This window comes from Hyaena hyaena, unplaced genomic scaffold (genome assembly GCF_003009895.1).
Source record: "Hyaena hyaena isolate Hyena2069 unplaced genomic scaffold, ASM300989v1 scaffold_6, whole genome shotgun sequence".
Classification (NCBI taxonomy): domain Eukaryota; kingdom Metazoa; phylum Chordata; class Mammalia; order Carnivora; family Hyaenidae; genus Hyaena; species Hyaena hyaena.
The window spans coordinates 8,104,495-8,122,408 of NW_024080638.1; the positions used below are offsets into that span (position 1 = coordinate 8,104,495).

Below are 17,914 nucleotides of genomic sequence, written 5' to 3' on the forward strand. Positions count from 1 at the left end.
TATTTTCCTTCCCTCCCCCCCTGTCTCTTGTCATTCCTGCATCAAACCAGAGAGCTGGGCGGCTTCCCTGTGCCAGGCCCTGTTCCCTTCCCCCTGCCTCCCCCTCCCTCACCTCAGGGCTGTGGTCTGGTTCTTCCCCCTCGGTCCCCCAGGGCTCCTTCTGCCCTGATCAGAGCCTCCTGGATGGCTTGCAGGTGATATTCAGGGTCAGGGAGGCAGGACAGAGCACAAGCTGCCGCCTCCTTGCTGACGGACAGAGAAAAGGGGAGACGGGCATTTGATGAGAACTTGGGTCAGGAATGTCACGGTAGCATCTGGTTGTTGACTTTGAGATACGGAAGAAAATGACTCAACCATCCAGGGAGGCTTCTCCTCGCTCCTGGATTCCCAGGAAAGGTGGCGCGCCCCCCCTCCCCAACGACCACATCAAACCCGGGCATGAGTCTGAAGGCGGCGGCCAGGCCTTGCCCCCACGCTCCCGGCCTTCCCTGTTGCCCTCGCTACCTGCAACGGGGCTCCTCCAAACTCTTTCTCCTCCCCACAGGGTCTTCCAGGGTCTCGAGGCCCACCAGGCATGAGGGGAGTAAAGGGACGCCAGGTAAGTGAGGCCCATGCCCCGGGGGCTGACGCTGGCAGGGGCCACCCGACAGAGAGACTCCCTCCTCGTCCTTGCCCTTCCCCCCCGCCCACCAGCCCTGAGATTGGTGATTTTCAGGCATCAGGCCGGGTTCCAGGCTCATCCTGGGCCTGAGTATTGGCCTGGGAGCCCCTTTCCAGCCCATTTCTGAGCACCAGGCCTTGCCATCCAGTAGGTACAGACCAGCTCTGTGGTACCTGCATTTGTCCATTCGTTCATTCGTTCATTCATGCATGCAGCCGCCATTTATTTAGCACTCACTATGTGCCAGCCACTGACGGAGGCTCTGTAGATACCACAGAGAACGGGAGAGGCATGACCCCTGCCTGCCCTCAAGTCAAAGAGATCGTAGAGGGACATCGGCACATGGTGTAGGGTCATCGGCACATTGATGGTGATGCGCATCAGGTGATGCACAGGCAACTTGGGAGCCTGGAAAGGGGATCAAAGAAGCTTCAGGGAGAGGAGGTTACCTGAGCTGATGCCAGGTTCCAGACAAGCGACCGCCCTAAGGTGAGAGAAGGTGTGGCGTGCTTCAGGGTCCCCGCTGGTTCAGCAGAGGATCAGGCGAAAGGGACAAGACGAAGAATCAGCAGGTGCGAAGCCCACAAATACGACAGGTTGGCCTGTGGGCTGCGCTCCCGGGGCAGTGGGGGGCCATAGAGGATTTTGACCGAAGGCTGGCCTGAGCACAGCGGCCAGAGGTAATCGTTAGTACTTACTCCGTGCCAGGTGCTGTCTCTCACATATTTCACTCACTTCATCTTCAACACTCCTCTCTAAAGAAGGTGCTAGTCTTATCTCCATTTTATAGACGGGGAAACTAAGGCACAGAGGGGTTAAGTTGCTCATCTCGGGTTGCACAGTTAGAAAGTGGCAGCGCTGGGATTGGAGCCCAGTGAACCTGGCTCTTGTGCACACTGAATGTAGTCTCATTTCCAGTCACGCAGGGAGGGCTGCCCCCAGCTGGTCCGGGTGCCGAGCCAGGCAGCCTTGTGGGAGGGAAACGCCAAGTACAGGTAGAGCCGCAGCCCAGGCCCGATATCCAAGCTCCGTACGTCGGATCTGTGATCAGTCTCCTCTTGGCTGAATTTCAAGTGGTTTTAAATTCTCCCCCAAACCAGATGGCCTGAACAGTCAGCCCAGGAGAGGGGGGATTAAGAGGCATTCCTCTGGCCCAGCGGGGGCCCTCCCAGGGCCATGTCCTGGGTCTCTGCACGTGGACCCAGGCCCGCTGGCAGCCAGTTCCACCTTGACCCTGTGCATGTCGCCTCCTAGCCCAGGAAGCCAGATGAGCTGGAGGGTTCAGGCCCTCCGCTCACTGAGCTGCCCGCAGCTGGCTCTACCACCCCTTCCCAGCAGTGGCTTGAAGAATGTATCTCCTGCTTGAGGAAACCCAGGCTCCAAACCACATCAAAAGTCTCCAGGGCTGGGAGGGAAGCATGGGGGAACATGAGCTCCTCCCCCCTGCTGGGTTTGGCAGGAATGCAAAACCTGTGGGAATGGCCCCCCGAGTCCCTGGCCTCACGGTCCACCACTAGCCACTTCACAGAGGCGGTAACTGAAGGATGGGGAGCAGGGGGGTCCTAGAGAGGCGCGTGCAGAAGAACTCAATTCTGGACAGGCCTCCACGTAGCCACTGACTTGCCGAGTGACCTTAGCAAGACCTGGCCACCCTCTGAGCCTCAATTTCCCCATAGGTGTCAGGGGGAATGTACAAGGCCCTGCCTGCATCTCTGCCCCTGTGCGGGAGGGGACAAAAAGTGGCCTCAGGCCCTTGGCTCTCAGGAGAACTGCTGACGGGGTCTGGGTCCACAGGACTCAGTTGAAAAAGTGGGGGCTCGGGGCCAGACAGGGGGCAAGTCCCAGCCTTCCCAGTAACCAGTTCTGGAACCTCAGGCCTTGGTGGATGGCATTAGCAGGAGGTTGTAAGGACCCAGAGTATGAACTCACATCAGCTCGATGCCCATTTTCCCCGCCGCCACCAGTCACTGTTTATCAGTGTGGGAGTGAGCTCCCCGTCACAGGGGGGTGTGGAGGTCAGGGACAGGGTGCTGGAAAAGACAACGTCTAAAATCCCTGTTGGTTACCTGGGGGACTCCCCTAACTCCCTGCACCATCCACTTTGAGGGAGTCGTGAGGATTCTGAGATTCATGAGCCTGACACCAGATTCTGCCCCCACGGATGGGGCTTAGGGCTCAGCAGGCCTGGCCTCGAAGCCCGGCTCTTCCTCTTTGACCTCGGGAAGCGGGCTCCTCTCTGGACCTCTAGCTTTCCTCAGTAAAATGGGTGAGCAAGACAGAACTGACCTCTCCAGAGGGCACCGGGGATTAAAGCCCTTCGCAAGCGACTTGCACGTGTGAGCGCCTGCTAGGGCAGCGGTGCGGGAGGCGCCGGGCACCTGTTCCTCCCCTCTCAGTCCTCCATCCCTTGGTCACAAGAGCTGCAATTGGCCAGATTTTCTGTCCCGGCCTGACTGAAGGGCAGCCCCAGCTCTGACTGCAAGCTTCTTCCTGGGGAGGGGCTCCAAGAGGAAAGACATGTGGTTCTGATGGAAACCCAGGCCCTCCTCCAGCAGCGGTGGCTGGCCCGTGTTCACTTGGAGAAGCAGCGAGCAGGACTGGGGGCCCCTCGGGACACGGGATGAGCAACAGAGCGGCCCAGAGCAAGGGTCAGAGTGTGTGGCCGCCCCGCTCTTCTCCCTGCCCCAGGGGGCTGGGGGAGGGGAGGGTGACGGGGGGTGCATTGCCCCCTCCTCCCTCCGGGCCGCAAAGGCTGGCCCTATTTCCACCAGGCAGCACCAGCTTCTCCCCGAGCTCCCTGGTGCTCCCCGAGGACTCACCATCTCCCTGGTAACAGGGGATTTAGACGTTGTCTTCTCCAGCATCCCGCCCCGGCCTTCATGGCTGCTGTAAGCCCTGACCTGCACACCCCCATGTTGGGGAGCTCACTCCCACACCGATAGCAATGATGCAGTGGTGGAAGGAAATGGGCATCCGGCTGAGTTGCGATCAGATTCCGCTTCTCCGCTTATCAGAGGTGTGACCCTAGGCTGTTCACTTACTGCAAACTGAGGATAACAGCTGTGAGTATCATTGCTGCTGCTGCTATTGCTACCGTTATTATCAATCGCAACAGCTTTCTCGCAGAAAGGCCTTGAATCCAGGAATAAATAGGGCACCGCGGGATTCGGACCAAGCCACCAATGCCCTTAGGCCCCCGCTGCACTCCCAGAGCTGTCTCTTTCCAGGGAGGTTTATGCCTCAGCTAGAGACAGAGGCCAGGGGCCAGAAGCCATCTCCCAGGAGGGCCCAGCTGCACACCCATCAGCTGAGCACCCGTCCCAGCTCCTCTGATTGCGGGATGTCCCCACTTCAATCTGACTCCATCTCCACCAGGCCCCTGTCCACGCATCCGGGGCAGAAAGTCTAACTCATGACCTGACAGAGTCCATCTGAGAACAGTGGCCCAGAGAGGGGAAGTGGCTTGCCTGGGGCCACACAGCAGTCCAGCAGCAGAACCAGAACTAGCACCCAGGGCTTCTACTCGTATGTAGTGTTGGGTCTCTGGAAGCTCTCAGCTGGCTCTCTGTAGCATGCTCTGAGCTGCCTGCTCTGAGGGAGGGACCAAGGCCGGATGAACCACACCATTCCTCTGTGTCCCTGTCCGCAGGGAACCTGTCGCCCCTTCTGCCAGATCCAGCTATGACTGAGCACTTAGGACAGGCCACAGAGATATATCTCCTGCCTTAAGCGAGAGATTCCCATCCCCACTTCTGAGACGAGATAACTGAGGCTCAGTGTCATCCCTCATCCCAGGTTTATTCAGTTCAAGAGGCACTATTTTTTAAAATTTTTTTTTTAATGTTTTTTATTTATTTCTAGGAGAGAGAGAGAGAGAGAGACAGCGTGAGCAGGGGAGGGTCAGAGAGAGAGGGAATCACAGACTGAAACAGGCTCCAGGCTCTGAGCTGGCAGTCAGCACAGAGCCCGACGCGGGGCCCGAACCCACGAACCGCGAGATCATGACCTAAGCGAAAGTCGGACGCTTAACCGACTAAGCCACCCAGGCGCCCCAAGGCACTATTTTTTTAAATTTATTTTTAAATACTTATTTATTTTTGAGAGAGACAAAGTGTGAGCAGGGGAGGTGCAGAGAGAGAGGGAGACACAGAATCTGAAGCAGGCTCCAGGCTCTGAGCTGTCAGCACAGAGCCTGATGCGGGGCTCAACCCCACGAACCATGCGATCATGACATGAGCCCATGTTGGATGCTTAACCGACTGAGCCACCCAGGCACCCCCGCGGGGCACTAATTAGGGCTGTTGGTGTGGGGATGATGCATTGGAAGCCCCAGGTAGCTGATAAGAGGAATTGTTGCTTTTTGGGGCTCAATTATTAATTGGAAATTTCTGGGGTTCCTGACTGGCTTAGTCAGTAGACCATGCCACTCTTGATCTCGGGATTGTGAGTTTGAGCCCCATGCTGGGTGTAGAGATTACTTAAAAATAAAACGTTCAAAAGAAGAGAAAGAAACCTTCCTTGTTCAATTTTTAAATGATTTCTCCCTGTCCTATTTTCTCATCCCTCATTCCCACCTGCAGCCAGACACGCCCCCCAGCCTCCTTTTGTGGCTGGCCTCCACACTCCCAGGCTGGGGTAGGGGGCCAGCCTCCTGCACAGGACCCTCTTTGTCTCCCCAGCACGACCTCTCTGATCCTCCGCAGGACGGACACCACGCTGTTCTAGATGGTGGCCTTTTCCAGATGACCCCATCCCATCTGTGTCCCTGTGGGAGTTCCTATAAAGGGGTCACACATGGGCCCGCAGGTAGACCCTCAGAGGGGACACACTTGCTAAGGGACCTGACACAAATCACTTCCCTTGACTGGGCCTCAGTCTTCCCGTCTGTGCAGTGGGGCAAGGGAGCGCATCCCACCCGCCCCGGGTGGCCTCCCAGCTTTTGAAGGAATACGATTCCTGTCTGGGGCTCCAGAAAACAACGGTCTGGCCCCTGCCCTTTTCCTGCCCCCCCCCCCACACACACACATCAGCTCCTCCTCCGGGAGCAGGGCCAGATTGGCTTGCCCGTCGGGCTGGACGAGGGTACCCCAGACCCCCAGCCACATGCAGACCCTCCCTGAGGCCCTCTCTGTCAGTTTCCCCCCGAGGACTGCAGTCGCTACACCTGCTTCTGCCCCATGTGTGCTCTGGGAAGAGCGTGCGACAGCCGGATCTGCAGACCCGACTGTAGGGACTTGGCCACACGAGGCTAGGCTCTGGCCCCCAGCCTCCACAGCTACGAAATGCGTTGGCTGGCAGACCTCCAAGGCCTCTTTACACAGAGTCGTTCATCTGCCACCAGCTCTATTCCAGAATGGTAGGACCTCTCGCCGACTCCCTCCATGGGGAGCGGTCTCGGCAGGCACACTGCCCCCGGGTGACCCGCCTCAGGGTGGGGTGTGCAGGCAGTGGGAGGAGTAGGGAGCCCCGGGCTTGTGCCGGGAAAGGCCCGAGGCTCTGGGCGGCCCTGCCCTCCTGGTTCCCGGCCCGAGGGAGACCCCTGCTGTCCACCATGCTAGTCCCTTTTTCCTCTTCCAGGGCCCCCGAGGACCAGATGGACCAGCCGGGGAGCAGGGGTCCAGGGGCCTGAAGGTACCAACCCCATGGCCTGCCCTCACCCACGCCTCCCACGCCGGGTCAGGAATCCCGGAACCAAGGCCCGTGCCTTCCTTGGCATCAGGCCGCTGCGGGCAGCGCAGTCTGGGAGAGGCTGAGAGCTCACGGCCGCTCCTCTGGGCCCTGGAGCCTCAGCAGGGGGGAGGGAGAAAGCACCAGAGAGAGAGAGAGAGAGAGAGAGAGAGAGAAAGAGAGAGAGAGCAGTGAACGAGAGGGAGCTGGAGGAGGCAGGAGCGAGAGGGAGTGAGGGGAACTCCCCAGGGGTCCCCAGCCCCCTCGAGGGCCCCCAGGAGGCGAGACTGCTTCTACCCTGGGCAGGAGCAAAGGCTCCCCAGCTCTCCGGAGCAGCTGGTGACTATAGCGAGCCACTCCTCTCGCCGGGCCTCAGTTTCCCACCTGCACAGGGGAGAGGGGGTGGGTGCTTGCACAGGTTCCTTCGTCTCCCACGGAGGGTGTGTGGGTCCTGCATCCGTGAAGGCTTCTCCCAAGCTCCCTCTGCCCCCTTCACGTGCTCTGTTTCCTGTAGGGCCCTTCAGGACCTCAGGGCAGACCGGGCCAGCCCGGGCAACAGGTATGTCAGGCCAAGGCCGCCAGCCCCTCCCCATCCCTGCTTTGTGCTCTGTGCCTCTAACGACCCCAAATGCGTTTCCAGGGTGCGGCCGGTGAGCGAGGGCACTCGGGCGTGCGAGGCTTCCCAGTAAGTAGCACCGGTTCTGGAAATTCCGTGGGGCTTTGCCAGGAGATAAGAGCCAAGTCAGCCAAGTTCCCATCCTGCTGTGGACGCCCCAAAGGCCCTAGCTGCTCACTCCCTCTACACTGAAGGCCCTCCAGCCCGCCTCTTTCCCCTGGGATTCAGTGTCCCCATCTGTCACTTGGTGGAGGGTAGGGGTGGGACTGTCACACGTTGGGAAGGCTTACAGCCGCAGAGGGACTGAGTTACCTCTGTTCCTCTCTGCAGGGCATCCCGGGTCCCTCAGGCCCCCCGGGCACCAAGGGCCTCCCAGGAGAACCGGTAAGTGCCCTCCTGCCCACCCCCCTCCCTTTGCCTCTGTCCCCCGGCAGGCTGGTCTCAGATGGGCCACCTCCGGGAGTGAGGGATGCGGTCATGCAAGGAGTCTAGAGAGAGACAGTGCCAGGGCTCCGCTACCCTGACGGGACGGGCCTTGGAGGGTAGAGAGAGCGAGCACTGTCCAGGGAGCTCAGCAGCTCCGGGCTTGAGTCTCAGCTCGTTTGCCCTTCAGCCTCATTTTCTTGCAAGCAAAATGAGGATACATCGAGCCTACCTTGCCATCTGGCTGTGAAAATGAACTGCTAATGTGTAGAGTGCTCAGCACAGACGAAAGCTGAGGGGACAGAGTACTTGGGGCCACCGAGTGGGGAAGGACGGGTCTGGGGGGCAGCCCGAGTGTCAGGGCACCCCGCGAGGCGGCCGTGGAATTGTACCTCTGGGGAGGGATAGGAGAGGGGCTCAAGAGGAGGGTTCCCCCAGGGGGCAGGGGGGAGACAGGGCCATGCTACAATCCCATATCTTGAGGCCCGAGGGACGCCATTTTGAATATTGAATTGACCAGGAGCGGGGTGGGGCTTTCTAGAGGTGCATCCCAGGCGGAAGGGTGTCCAGGCAGAGGGAATGCAGTGAGCAAGGCTACTTGGAAGAACTGGGAAGTTTCTGAGTTGGGGAGCGCCCTCTGTGTTTGGGGGGGTGGAACAGGAGAGAGTGCAGATGGATTGAGGGGTGGTAGGAGACCAGTGGGGAGCTGGCAGCTGCAGACACAGGCTATGGGGAGCATGGGCTGCAGAGTCCCAGGTTCTGTGGACCCTCGCCCTCATCCGCCCCACCCCCCACCCCAGAGGGCCCAGACTGCCTTCTCAAAACTGTTGTGTGTCTGTCTGTCTTCCAGGGCCCTCAGGGACCCCAGGGGCCACTTGGTCCTCCTGGAGAGATGGGACCCAAGGTGAGTGCTGAGGACCCCTTGTTTCTCCTGTGATGTGACATTGCTGGGGAGATATCAGCCCCTCGAAGCCCTCCCCCTCTGAGGGTCCCCGGCCTGGCCTGGGAGGGAGATGGTCATGTCCTGTGTCCTGCAGAAAGTGAAGAGTAGATACCCTGGCAGAGAGGTGGATCCACCTTAACTGCCTGCGGGAGGGGCCAGGCTCCCTGTCCCAGGGGCTGCTGGGTGCACTGCCTCCAGGCTCCTGGGGCCCTCACCCACAGCACCCCACCCCTGCTGGGACTTCACCTCAGCACTGAGGTTTGACTACAGAGTGAGCCCTCTTGGGGTCAGCAAGAAGGGGCCTCAGACACCTCCGCCTTATCCAGAGAAAACTGAACAGCGAGGTTGGGTTTGTGCAGGGGCTGTAGCCATGCGATGACGATGACCCGGACCCCTCCCCACCTCAGTTATCCTGGCCCCTTGGAAAGAAGGACTGGGATCAGTCAGCCCTGAATACAGCCTTCACTGGCTTCCTCCCCTGCCGTTATGTGAATCCTGACAGTTTCCTCCCAGTGCTTGCCAAGGGGCTCCTAAGCTAGTAAACCACCCTGGGGCAGGGTGGTGGGGGGAGGGCTCCAGCAATCTCAGGGTAGCCCAGAGGGTCAGCACCCTGGGCCCACCCCCTCCTCTCCCCATCCCAGCTTCAAGCTCCAGAAAGGCTGCAGCCTGCTCCCAGCTCTGTGTCTCTCATGCTGTGTGACCTCAGGCACGTTCCTTGCCATCTCTGGGCCTCCCCAAGTTATCTCCTCCTTTACAATCCGAGGCCAGCCCTTGCTGTAGGAGGGACCAATGGCGTTTTCTTGCAGGGGCCACCTGGTGCAGTGGGAGAGCCAGGCCTTCCTGGGGAAGCCGGGATGAAGGTAAGGCAGGATGAAAGAGAAAAGTGCCTTGTTGAAACAAACGCCCAGCTGGCGTCCACGTCCTCCCCACAGAAGAGAAACTGGCCTTTCTAGTGCCGGGATAATGAGTTCTCTGTGCTCCTGGCAGGGGAGCGGGTCCTGGCTGTGGCCACGGTGGAGGGCCCGGCCGGCCCGGAGCCCCCACCCCTGCACCCCGCCCAGTGGTGTTTTCTCTGGCACCTGCCCCACGCTGGGGCAGCTGCGCCTCCTGGCCTCGCCTGATACCATCTGCATTTCAGCACCCGTGCCCCTCATTACCTGCCGGAAAACAGGCGCCCATTGATACCTGGGCTCCGGGGAGAGCCCGCTCCCGGCTCTGCGGTGGAAGGGGATGTGTGCCGCCCCCCAAGCAGGACCCAGAGCCAATGAGCGGGGCTGCCAGCCTGGGGGCCTTGTTAGGCAGGGCCCGGGGATGCCCCCCCCCCCTCCACCGTCTGTGCCTGAGCTTCCCTGCCAGGCAGAGGGAGTTGGACCAGGCTTGGGACTTCAGGTTGTTGGCTTAGTTCCAGAATCCTTTGCTGGAACAATGCAGAGAACCACCCCCTATGTAAAGCAGACAGAAACGAGCTCCTTCTGGTGGGGGCAGGGCTGGGGGCTCAGAGCTCCCCCTCCTCCTCCTTGGGCCCTTGGGGCGTCAGCACAGAGGGAGACTAGTATGCAGGTGCCCACACGGTCATCTTCTGGGGGCGGGGGACATTCATTCTGACTCATTCAGGGCCTCTTCCTCCTCTGGGTTTCTCTCCAAGGCCCTCAGAGAGAGTTACCATCCCTGTGTCCAATCCTCCCTGTGTTCAATCCTCCAAAACTACCCATGTTTGGATCCTGAACCTGGCGCTCACTAGTCTCGGGAGCCGGGGCTACGTTCCGTCACCCCGAGGTCTGTGGTGTCTTCCCCTGTAAAAGAAGATGCCTTTTCTGGCAGAGTCGCTGTGAGGGATTAAATGGGAAATAAAAAGGCACTTAGAACAGCACTGTGTCCACGTGAACTTGATGGTGGTTGTGTCCGTGGCGATCCTGACGTGGCCGGGACTACCATGGGGCAGAGGTCTGGTGGGCATTTTACACATGCGCTTTGGTTCTGTGGAACAAGGTGCCTCCCCGACTCCCCACCCGAATCAGAGCTGGTGAGACCTGGAGGGTGAGGTGAGGGCTGGGACTGGCCCTGCCCACCCCCACGGATTTGTGTTTTGCTTCTCCTAGGGTGACCTTGGGCCTCTGGGCACCCCTGGGGAGCAGGGCCTCATTGGGCAGCGGGTAAGTCAAAGCAAATTCATTCTTCCTGGAAAGCCACCTGAGGGGCACTTTGCAGAGCAGGGGTGGGGGGCACTTCACTCAATCTCTCTGAGCCTCAGGGAGGAGACCCTGAATTCCTACAATGTCATCCCATCCGTCTCTCTAGCCGGGTCAGCATTTCCACCCTGTAGAGGCATTCCTTGAAGAAAAGGATTCTGTGGTCAAAGCGTTTGAGACTCCCTGCATGCTCCGTGTTCTCCCTTACATATTAGCAGTAGCGTTTTCAAGGCTCTGAGAAGGCCTGCAGCCAAGAAATTCGTTCCTTTCGGATTAATCCCGGGTCCCCAAACTTAGTGACCTATAAGCACTTTTATTGAAAACCCTGTTTTTTGTCCCTGAAAACTGTTTTATGGAAGGTGATCTTCCCCTTTTCTAGAAGAAACCCACAAAGTTTTTCTTTCTTTGTGAAGCATGGGGATGCATCTCTCTCTCTCTATGCTCTGTGCCCAGTTTATAAGGTCCCTGCCTGAATGTGGCCTCCTGCGGTGCTGGAAGGGGTACAAAACAGGCATCCTCAAGCACCTAACAGCTGCAGAATGTGGGGCCTGGAAAGGAGGAGGAGTTAGCGTGGGCCTCAGTTCATGGGGACACCGGGCTCAACCCAAGCCCCCCTCATTTGTCACCTTTCTTATTTTTCCAACGCTTCTTGCTCCCCCCTGCACGGAGTTAACAGAGGCTCCACAGACTGAGTTAAGACATAGAATGAGCGAGAAGGACCGCAAGGCAAGAGAGGAGGGGTGTGGCTCCTGAAGCCGTGAGATGGTAAACCCTGTGTGTCAGCGAAGGCTGATCAGTACAGATTTCTGGGAGTGCCATGTTACAAAGGTCCCGAGGCTCCGCGTGGGTTCGTAGGTCAGAGAATCATGGGCTCTCACTGGATGCCCACTGTGTGCAGGCACGTCTCTCAGAGCACTGGGAACAGAGCAGCAAGTAACCGGGGGCCCTGTCCCTGTGGGGCCATGTCCTGGTGGATCCATTGGTGACAGCTGCCATGGGCACGAGAAGGGTGGACTCTATGCACCTGTCATGCCTCTGCCGTCCCTGAGCCTGATGACTTCTGAGGCCCCTCAGGAGGCGCTGAACGGCCCTGAGCGCTGAGAGCAGAGAGACCCGAATACATGTGACGGCCGTTTTGAGAACTGAAAAGTCCGGGGGCATCTCTGGAGCTGGGCTGGCAAGCAGAGACTCTAGCTGAGGGCCAGATGGAGACTGGGGGCTCAATAGCCTTCCCAGACTTGCTGGCGAAAAAAAAAAGTCTTAAGGTTGGCCTTACTTTCTTCATCTGAGAAATGGGATTCCCTGGAGGAGTTCCGTGGGCGCTCCCTCTAGTTCCGGAAATAATGTATCTAACAGCTGCCGTTTGCAGGGTGCTTATACTGCGCCTTCCAGGAGCCCTTAAAGGAGGTGGTATCGGCCCAGTTTTCGGAGAAGAAGACAGGTGCCCCTCGGGGCGAGGTAGTTAGCTTGTAGTCACGCTGCCAGTGAATGGGAAGCCCAGTCGGGGGACTGAGGTCCGTGTGGCATCAAAGCCTTTGTCAAAGCACGGGCAGCACTGCTTTCCTGGGACAGCCAACTTGGACACTTTGTAACTCGTGACCCCCAGTTTTCCCCACCCGACCAACCCTGCAGACAGAGCAGGTGGCGGCTTGGGGGTCAGTTCCTCCTTTCTGAAGAGGGTTCCTCAACCCTCCCCGCCCCACCCCTGCTTTCTCATCAGCCACTGTTTACCAGGCATGTGCTCTGTGCCAGGCGCACCAGGGCCCTACTGCCCCAGGGAGGGGGAGGAGGTAAAAGCACATTGGGCCCCCTCCCCAGCAATGTCTCATCTTTCCCCACCACCCTTTCCAGGGAGAGCTGGGCCTCGAGGGTGATGGCGGCCCTGCAGGGCCCGATGGGCTGAAGGTAAGTGTTCTGCTCTAGGGTTGGGGGAGGGGGGGGTTCTGGAACTGCCTTCTACCTCTGCCCCCACTACCCTCCCATCCAAGACCTACGTTTTCTCCCAGAAGCACCATGTTCCCCTAAATCTCTGAGAGCAGACCTCTGGCTCCTAGTGAAGGCAGCGCCCCTGCTCAGATGGGGGACTAGGAATTGCCCCCATCTTCCACGGCACACCGCTGCCCTTTTCCTCAAAGCTACAGCCTCTCTTAGTTACGGGTAGTGCCTGAGCACCTGCTCTGTGCCAGGCCTGGAGCCAGCAGCTTTGAGTTCTGGGATCTTCCAAACGTCCTAAGAGATCAGGAAAATCATAATCACCACCCATGACCTGTAAGCCACTATTTATGGTGGACTAGTGACATAGGCATCAGGTGCGATACTAAGCCCTTTGTATTGTGTCACACCTCAGCTAATGCTCTGGGATAAGTTCTGTTTTTAAATGAGGAAAGTGAGATTCAGAGAGGTTAAGCAACTTGCCCAAGGACACACAGCTAGTAATTGGCACAGCCAAGACCCACGCCTCAGCTACCTCTTTGCACCATGCACCCAATCTAAAGGTAAAGAGACTGAGGCTCAGAAGGAGGCAGGAGGGCACTCATCCAGAGTCTGTGGCTGAGTGGAGAATCCAAAAGTCAAACCCAGGGCTCACTGGCACCAACGTGTATGGGCCTAACCCTGTCCCACTGCGTCCCATAGATTCCTCTGTCGGCCCCAGAGGCTGGCACTTTTGGGAGGTGCCAGGCCCCCCCTGAACCCTGGGACAGGTGGGCATGGCTCTCCGATGTACCAGCAGCACCCCTAGCCCAGGCTTGTCCCTGGCCACCAGCACTGGCCCAGCCCTCCAATAAGAGATGGGATTATCCCAGGGCTGATCTGTCACACTGTGACTCAGCTCCCCAGCCCAGGGTCCCAAGTGCCACATCCCAGGATTTCCTTGTCAGCCATTTGCTCTCCTGTGACCTCACATAAACAGCCCGTCCCCAGACCTCCACTTCCACTGCCCTGTCCTCATAGCTGCCCTGGGTCCTGGGCTTCCCCATCTACCAGGAAACCTCAATGAAGACGATGATGATGATGATGACGGGGTCCCTGGCTGGCTCGCATCTGCCTCTGGTTTTTCTTGCAAGGCTGAGAGTGCCCCCTGTCGGCCATTGGTCTGCCTTCTCTCCTCTCCAAAGGGGCTGCATCCTAGGATAGAGCCAGGGCCTGGCTGGGGGGACCCGGAGCACTTGACCGCCCTCCACGCCCTTTGCCAAATGTCTGCTTGAACGGCAGTGGCCCTGAAGAACATTCTGGCTAAGAGGCCCTGTGTAGTCACCATGTGCTTACACCAACTGCCTTGAGAGCTTTGCGTGAGCGAACCCATTCAGTCCCCCAGGCACCCTGTGAGCTAGATTCGTTACCATCCCTACTTGACAGATGAGGAAACTGAGGCACGTTGCAGAGGCCTCTCCCACCTCTGGAAAGCCACCTTTCTTCTCCTTGAAATCTTGCTGAGGTGGGATGGGAGTGGGGAACTGGAGGGGGAGAATGCCTCACACGGTCTTTTCTGCTCTCTTATCTCCTGGCCCTGGCTGCTTCCTCTTCTGTTCCCTTTCAAAGCCAGTTCTACTGCAGACCTCGGGCCAGAGTAGTTGCTCAGATGCACAGTATCTTCTCTGGTCCTCACATGAATCCCAGGAGACCATCTGGTGTCTTTATGGTGTTTGTCCAAGAATCACCTTCATGGTGAAAACCACCTCTCGGACATGCACAGCCCTCAGTAGTTTATACAGAGTGCTTTTATGCTGATTGTCTCTTTTGAGTTTGCTGACAACCAGCAGATAATGATGGTGGTGGTGGTGCCTCTCATAAAGCTGAGAGGCAGCTTTATCCAGCACGCACGCACCAGACACCTTGCTAGGCTATGTACGTGGATTAGCTCTTCTGTCCTCATAGTAACGCTTTGCTGCTTATTTTAAAAATGAGGAAACTTGGGGCACCTGGGTGGGTCAGTCAGTTGAGCGTCTGATTTCAGTTCGGGTCATGATCTCACAGTTCGTGGTTTCGAGCCCTGCGTCAGGTTCTGTGCTGACTGCTCGGAGCCTGGAGCCTGCTTTGCATTCTGTCTCCCTCTCTCTCTGCCCCTCGCCCACTTGCACTCAGTCTCTCTCTATCAAAAATGAATAAATGTTAAAAAAAAAAATGTAACAAATGAGGACACTTGACCAGGGTCACACAGCTATTGAGAGGTGGTAGCAAGATTCGAATTTAAGCAACATAACCCCAGGGGTGAAGGAAGTATGGTCTCTGGCACAGAGAACCTTGGAATTAGAAAGAACCAGAACCCTAGGGACTCACCCATGCTCTGCCTCTGACTTCCATGTGCTGTTGGGAAGTCTCCTTCTCTCTCTGGGCCTCAGTTTCCCCATCTGTAAATCGAGAAGTTTGAGCTAGACAACTTATAAGGCTCTTCTGAGCATCGGCGGATGTCCTAGGGTTCTCCAGGAACGCCCAGAACCCAGGGATCCACCAGGACACCAGCCCTGCTGTGTGGGAGCCCTGGATGTGGGGGTCTGGGTGCTCCCCCTGCAGGGCTCAGGCTGAGGCTTCTCTCTGCAAAGCAGCCCAGCCACTTGGAACAGGTAGAGGGCTAGGAGAGCAGGTGGCCCGAGATGACAAGGCAGAGGAGAACCGGGGGGCTGGAGTCTGCAGGAGTCCCCTGGGCAGTGCCCTGGGTCCATGCCAGGCTTTGCTTGGAGTCTGAGAATCTCGGTGGGGCAGGGATCTCAGAAACCAACCTGTCCAACCCTCTCTGGGTAGACAGATCTGCTCTGCACTGGCCCACACCTCTGCTCAGAGCGTCCCGCCCACATCCATGCCATCCATCTCTGGACTCCTCCCCCTTGGGAAGTACCCCCCGCCTCAGCTGAGCTAGAAACTTCAGCTGGTGTCCCTGCACCAGCCTCCTCTGCCCAGAGCCAGGCCCCAGTAGGTCCAACCTGAAGGATCTGCTCTCAGCAGACCTGTCCCCAGTCTCCAGCTTCATGCCCTCTGCACCCCAGTCTTTCTCTTGGACCCACAACAGTTTATCAGCAACCCTCGTAAAGGGTGGCGCCGGGAAGCAGAGCTGGCAAAAGACACCCTCCCCTTCTCCCAGACTGCTCCCCCGCCCGCCCCTTCCTCCTGTCCATGACTTCGTACCCTTTCCCACGGGTCTCTCTGCACGGTCCCAGCTCAGCCACTTGCAGACCGGCCGCGAGCCCTGCCGTGATGGCGGTGGCCTTCCACCGGACACCACCCTGCTTCTCTGTGGCAACTGCGCGTGATGCACCCCTCACACCCGCCCTGCCCCGGGAGGGAGGGGTGCCCGGCACAGATCCTCCTGCCGGAAAACGGCCTGGTCGTGGCGAGTGCCTTGTGAGGGCTCACTGCCGTCCGCTGGACCGAGGCCGTGCTCCGCAGCCGGCGAGAGTGAGGGCCGAGCCCACAGTGCGGGGAGACCGTGGTCACAATAGAGACAGACAGGAAAAGCAAGACCAAGAGGATGGAACCGTGCATGCGGTTGGGTTGTGCCTCTGGAGCCGTGCTGACTGCTCACAAGCCTCCTTGCTTTGCCACGGCCGTTCCAATGGAAACTACAACCTGGTCTCATTGTTGTCACCGGAAATGGTTTCCCTATAGGCCGGGGTTGCGAACACAACTCAGAAAAATGGAGCTTGTTCGCAGAGGCAGGATGGGGTGAATGGTTTTCCCTTTTAAGAATGTCCTTCAGCATCTTACGACTCCTGTCCTTTCGAGGGTGTGTGTGTGTGGGGGGGAGAAATGGCCCGAGTCTCCCAAAGGAGCCCCCTTCCTGTGAACTCCGTGGTACAGGAGTCTCCCTCTGAGCCGCCCCCTCACCACCCCAGCACCCTGGCGGGGGTATTCCCTGTGCCAGCCAGGCCATGCCACCTGACCCCTTCGGCGGCTCCGGGAACCATCAGGGGAACCCAAGGGCTGCTTGGTCGTGGATGTCCAAATGGAGCCCTGAGGCATAGCACCTCTGTTGGGTTTAGTGACTAATGTCTTCCCTCTCTCTCCCCTCCCCATTCCCCTCCAACCTAGGGGGACAGGGGTGACCCCGGGCCTGATGGTGAACGTGGCGACAAGGGCCAGGAAGGACTGAAGGGTGAGGATGGGCCCCCCGGCCCCCCCGGCATCCCTGGCGTCCGGGTGAGTGTGTGTGGCTCCGTGCCAGCACTGGGGGCTTCTGCGTGGGGACACCGCTCGTGCCTGTTCAGGCAGCTGGACAGGAAGTCTTCTGATAGCAGATCCCTAAAGGCCTTTGTGATCCTTCCTCCACCTGGGAGCTCCCTGGAGAGCCAGTCTGGCCATGTCCCTCCCCTGCCTAGCCCTCCCATGGCTCCCAAGTACCCTCAGGCTAGCATCACACTCCTCAGTCTGGCTTCCACACCCCCCACAAGCCCGGCCCCGCTGACCTTGTCCCGCATTCAGCCACACTGGATTTAGCAGGGAGGATTTAGCAGAAGGGGCCCCGGCCCAGATTCCCCACTAGGAACTTGCTATGTGACTTTTCACTTGCCATTGCCCTCTCTGGGTCACGTTCTTGGTACGAGGGATTTGGAAGGAATGTGTGCTGAGATCACGTTAGGTTCCAACATTCCAGGGGCTCTTTCTTAGTAAACTTTTGAGTATCGTGGCTGTGGAATGGGCAGCAACATGTGGCAGAAATAGCTCTGGGCCTAGAGTCCAAAGGTTAAGTTCTGGCTCGAGCCCCCACTGTCTGTGTGACCGGAGGCAGATCCCTGCTGCGTCTCCGTGAGCCTTGGTTTTCTTATCTTTAAAGAGTCAATGAAACTTTGGAAAGGAAAGTGCTTTGTAGTATGTGCCAGAAAAATCAATATTGTTTTTAAGAATTTGGGGGAGGAAATGGTTGGAGGCTGCTGGTGGCAGTGATGGTAGCGGTAGTAATATTGATGGTTGATGCAGGCGATGATGATGATAACGGTGGTGGTGGTGGTGGTGGTGGTGGAGGTGATGGTACTGGTGATGGTGGGGATGCTGGTGAGAGTGATGGTGGTGGAGATGGTGACGATGATGGTGGTGATGGTGGTGGAGATGGTGATGATGATGGCGGTGATGCTGGTGGTAGAGATTGTGGTAATGATAGTGGAGATGATGATGATGGTGGTGATGGGGATGGGGATGATGGTGGAGATGGTGGTGATGGTGGTGGAGATGGTGAGGATGATGCTGAGGATGGTGGAGACGGTGGAGATGGTGAGGATGATGCTGAGGATGATGGTGAGGATGGTGGGTGAGGATGATGGTGAGGATGGTGGTGAGGATGGTGGAGATGGTGAGGATGATGGTGGTGGTGATGGTGAGGATGATGGTAGTAGAGATGGTGAGGATGGTGGTGAGGATGATGGTGAGGATGGTGGTGGTGATGGTAGTGGAGATGCTGAGGATGGTGGTCGTGATGGTGGTGAATA

The 17,914-nt window shown here is 58.2% G+C and overlaps 1 protein-coding gene across 1 annotated transcript in view; it reads left to right on the forward strand.

Annotated features, from left to right (window-relative positions):
* The window catches only part of COL27A1 (collagen type XXVII alpha 1 chain), a 153,393-nt gene that overhangs the window by 108,317 nt on the left and 27,162 nt on the right, over positions 1-17,914 (forward strand). The window contains exons 31-40 of the mRNA XM_039241124.1: positions 545-598; positions 6,239-6,292; positions 6,843-6,887; positions 6,969-7,013; positions 7,275-7,328; positions 8,218-8,271; positions 9,117-9,170; positions 10,410-10,463; positions 12,351-12,404; positions 16,524-16,631. Of these exons, the coding sequence (XP_039097055.1) occupies positions 545-598; positions 6,239-6,292; positions 6,843-6,887; positions 6,969-7,013; positions 7,275-7,328; positions 8,218-8,271; positions 9,117-9,170; positions 10,410-10,463; positions 12,351-12,404; positions 16,524-16,631 (576 nt within the window). The remainder of the gene's footprint in view (positions 1-544; positions 599-6,238; positions 6,293-6,842; positions 6,888-6,968; positions 7,014-7,274; positions 7,329-8,217; positions 8,272-9,116; positions 9,171-10,409; positions 10,464-12,350; positions 12,405-16,523; positions 16,632-17,914) is intronic.